The 4,591-nt window shown below is 52.5% G+C and overlaps 1 protein-coding gene across 1 annotated transcript in view; it reads left to right on the forward strand.

Annotated features, from left to right (window-relative positions):
- The window catches only part of PRSS12 (protease, serine, 12 (neurotrypsin, motopsin)), a gene marked incomplete at its 3' end in the record, with an annotated part of 52,075 nt that overhangs the window by 19,279 nt on the left and 28,205 nt on the right, over window positions 1-4,591 (forward strand). The window contains exon 5 of the mRNA XM_014538290.1: window positions 2,752-2,930. Within this exon, the coding sequence (XP_014393776.1) occupies window positions 2,752-2,930 (179 nt within the window). The remainder of the gene's footprint in view (window positions 1-2,751; window positions 2,931-4,591) is intronic.

A 4,591-nucleotide genomic window follows, 5' to 3' on the forward strand; every position in this document is an offset into this window, starting at 1 on the left:
GAGCAGGTTTCCTTGTGGAAGGGAGAGCTCTTCCACTCTGATATTCTTAAAACCCTTTAATTTCTTCACAGCCTTATGGACACTATTGCAGGGGCATTTTGGTATAAAAGTACCTTCCTGGGGACATACATGCTTCCTTCCTTTAAAAAAGTTTTGTTTGGCCCTAGCTGGTTTGGCTCAGTGGATAGAGCGTCAGCCTGTGGACTGAAGGGTCCCAGGTTCGATTCCGGCCAAGGGCACATGCCTGGGTTGCGGGCTCGATCCCCAGTGGGGGGGTGTGCAGGAGGCAGCCAATCAATGATTCCCATCATTGATGTTTCTATTTCTCTCTCCTTCTCCCTTCCTCTCTGAAATCAATAAAGAAATATATTTTTTAAAAAAAGTTTTGTTTGTCCACTGCAGCAGCTTCCGTAAAACACTGCATGTGGGAGCACCTGACGTGTCCGCCCGGTCATCCATGCCCCGCCCCGTCTTATGAGAATAAAACACCAACCTGTCCCGAGCCTCAGAGGCTGCAATGACTGCACAAACGTGTTATTGTAAAGGTTGCTTTAAACCAAACAGATAAGGAAAAAACATTTACCACGTGAACCCAGAAGTGCTGGGATTTTAGTGGATTCTCCCTCCTCGCCACTTGCCCAGCGCAGCCTTGGCGGAGCGAGGAGAAGGAAATTGTGATGTTTGCTGAACGCGGTGCCCAGTGGATTGTGGGCGCTTTGCTCAGCCGGCATCTGGTCTGAGAGTGAGAGGCCGAGGAGAGCTGGGCGTGCAGTGTCCTGGCCGCGCCTGGTGCTGACGGGCAGGCCTGGCCGGCACTGAGCGGGTCCCGGTGCCGCGGCACTCCGTGGAGAAGCACAGTTAGGCCAGTGATCTGAGTGAGGCGGTGTTGCCGTTAGGAAGGCGATTGGCTGTAAGAGCTGAAAACAGCAGTGGCTGCAGCCAGCTTCCTTCTTTAGTTATTTATTTACTTACCCTGTGTTTAAAAGAAGCCTCTTGGGCCTGGAAAGTTTTATAAGTTGCGGGGGGAGCCCAGCGGGAGCCCAGCCAGAGCCCAGCCTTGCACCGGAAGGCCCATCCCCACATCGGCCTTTGCTCTGCAGCCTCAGCCTGGAGCGTCGGCTTCGGCCCTGTCGGTGAGCGTGGCTCTCTTCTGTGGCACACAGACCCATATTGCAACCACCAAACACATGGCTTTAAAGGCCCTGTTAACCGAACATTCTTGGCTTCTGCCCAGGAGACTAGAGATGGTGTCCTGTCTGTCACTGTCGGTCCCTTAGCAAAGCAAACACATCCGCTCACAACATCAGGTTGTTCTGACAGTATCACTTGTGTTAGGAAAATGCCCTTTTTCCCTTTGAGATCTGCCCACTTAGCGGTAGATGCTCACCTTTAATCTCAGTGTTTGCTACATGACAGACGTCAGCCTGCGGTCAGTGTCGGACTCTAAGCTGCAAAATGTTAACTCCGCCCAAACACCCTCCTCCACCTGCCGCTCCTTTTGTCTCGGTTTCCTTCGCCTCCTGTGAATTCCTTCCTTCCCCCTGCGGCGGCGCCACCTGCAGGGCACCCAGGCCGGGTGGGGACGGAAGCAGTAATTGGCTTTCCTGGCGTCTAAAGGGTTTACTTTCAGATTACTTCAGACGTGTTCTCTTACGAGAAACTTCCATAGTATCTAGTGAAATGAGTCAAACAAGTTCCTCTTTAACCATAAATTTATTCTGCGAGACTTCACCGTTCCTGGGGTATTGTAACTGTCTAGCTCGCTTTTTTTTCAATATATTTGGTTGTAAATTCTCAAGGTAGTTGTAATGTTATGAGAAAGGGGCAGCTAAAATAATGGGGTGGGTGCAGCGTCATTAAACAGTAAACAGCAGTGAGATGCTCTGGTCTGAGAGTGAGAGGCCGAGGAGAGCTGGGCGTGCAGTGTCCTGGCCGCGCCTGGTGCTGACGGGCAGGCCTGGCCGGCACTGAGCGGGTCCCGGTGCCGCGGCACTCCGTGGAGAAGCACAGTTAGGCCAGTGATCTGAGTGAGGCGGTGTTGCCCTTAGGAAGGCGTTTGGCTGTAAGAGCTGAAAACAGCAGTGGCTGCAGCCAGCTTCCTTCTCTCTGAGGAAGGGACCAGAGGCACCGCCAGGGCGGGTCCAGGTCCGGATCCGCAGTCCTGGGCCCAGGCTCCTCCTCCTCGCAGTTCCGTCTCCTTTGGCCGCTGAGGGCCCTGATAGTGCCGGGGCTGCAGCCCTGCCCAGCCTGGGTCAGCGGGGAGGAGGGGGTCATGGCACTTCCCCCAGGGCCGCTGGGCCAGCCGTGCTGCTGGGAAGTGGTGGGAGTCCGCGCGGGATGCTGGCAGGGTCTGCAGAGGATGGTGTGACCTTGCACAGTGTGCATGTGTTAATGCCACTGAAGAGCACACTTAAAAACGCTCAGAATGATAGTTTTATGTTACATGTATTTTACAACAAATAAACAAGCAGACGTCGTCCTCCGGGAGGGGAGCCGGGGGTGCGGCTCTTCCGGGGACAGCCTGCACGCCAACGGCCGAGGTGCATTCCTCTGAAAGGAGAGGCCGTTGTGCATGACCAGGGCCTTGGGAGCACTTGTCACGCCAAGAACGTACAGAGCAGCGACCATAAAGGGCGTGGGCGACTGCGGAGCGATGACGAGGGAAAGTGTGGGCTCACCCTGTTAAACTTTCACCAGGAGCCGCAGGACGTCAGACCCTCCGTGTCTAACGCAGAGTTCTTGTCCTGCCAGTGGCGTCGCCAGAGCGTGGACGCGGGCCTACTTCGGGGAGGGGTCCGGCCCGGTGCTGCTGGACGAGGTGCGCTGCACGGGCAACGAGCTGGCCATCGAGGAGTGTCCGAAGGGCTCCTGGGGCGAGCACAATTGTGGCCACGGAGAGGACGCCGGCGTGTCCTGCACCCCTCTGACGGGTAGGCTTCCCGGCCCCGGCAGCTCCGGCCCAGCTTCTGTGGGCTGCTGTTTGCTTTGTCTCAGTGTAGGCAGTCTTACTAACTGAGCATAAAAGTAAACACGCCCAACAAAACCTAACAGAAATGGTCTGCTAAAACGCTATCCCCTTACTTATAGACATGGCTGAATTTTCACTGGAAGAGTATACAGTGCTGCCCGGCTGGCGTGGCTCAGTGGCTGAATATCGACCCATGAACCCAGAGGTCACGAGTTCGATTCCCAGTCAGGGCACAGGCCTGGGTTGTGGGCTTGATCCCCAGTGGGGGGCGTGCGGGAGGCAGCCGATCGATGATGTTTCTCATCGATGTTTTTATCTCTCCCAATTCCTTCCTCTCTCTCTAAAAATCAATAAAAATATATTAAAAAAATAAAGGGTATACAGTTCTGTAAAGCTAGGTCAGAATATAGGATTTTGTTGCAAAATATGACTTTGTTTCATTATATACTAGTTGTCCCCAATAATGAAAATCGCGTGCAGTGGTAAACGTCACATTTTAGGAATTAGACCTCTAGTCCATTCCTCTTTGAACCTGTATTGACTCTCAGAATGTGTTTGCAGCTGGTGGAACTGCATGGTGGGGTCCTGAGTCAGCACCGTCAAAGCAACCAGGCCACCGTGGTGTGCTCCACTGTCAGACTGCGCCAGACCACAGCGCTGCCATCCGCCACGCCACGTGCCGGAGAAGGGCGTGCTGGAGGGCTGATGCGTGTGTGCGCACGCATACACACGCACACACGCACACACACACACACATGCACACACGCACTTACACCTCCTGGGGGCAGAAGAGGGACGTGCACACCAAGGGAAGGCAGGTCATCACAGAGCCACTGGGTCTATAGTGAAAAATTCGAAAATGTGGGGTTTAAAACTGTGTTTAAAAGAAATTTTAAAAAAACCTTAGGGCCTACGAAGTGCTGAAGTTATAGTTTTTCATTACCAAGGTCTGTGCACGCTGTTGTTTTCATCAGCAGAACAACACGTTTACTAAGCACAGTAGGAGCACAGCATTCTGCCGAGGCCGAGCCCGGGCGCCTGCCTGTCCGCGCGGCCAGCCTGTGGTGTGGCTGTGAGCCGCAGCGCTGGGCGGACTGTAGTGTTACACTAGGTCAGTGATGGCGAACCTTTTGAGCTCGGCGTGTCAGCATTTTAGAAAACCCTAACTTAACTCTGGTGCCGTGTCACATATAGAAATTTTTTGATATTTTCAACCATAGTAAAACAAAGACTTCTATTTTTGATATTTGTTTTATATATTTAAATGCCATTTAACAAAGAAAAATCAACCAAAAAAATGAGTTCGCGTGTCACCTCTGACACGCGTGTCATAGGTTCGCCATCACTGCACTAGGTCCTTCTAAGAGTCATGCTTATGCTTTAAAAGATCCGAGATTCATGAAAAGTATGACTTTTGCCCGACATTATTTGTATGTTCCATTTGGGACAGTATTTGGATTATTTTGGGTGGCAATGGCTTTTAAGTCTACTTTCTGGGGATACATTTATCGTGTTGTGAATCCGCTTAGAACATAGTTGCAGGGCTCTCTGGGAATTAACACTCGTTGAGTTCATAAGGTTCAAATTCAAATCTGCGTGATGAGGAGGCGCCCGGAGGCGGGG

The sequence above is a fragment of the Myotis brandtii genome, unplaced genomic scaffold (genome assembly GCF_000412655.1).
Source record: "Myotis brandtii unplaced genomic scaffold, ASM41265v1 scaffold1888, whole genome shotgun sequence".
NCBI lineage: Eukaryota > Metazoa > Chordata > Mammalia > Chiroptera > Vespertilionidae > Myotis > Myotis brandtii.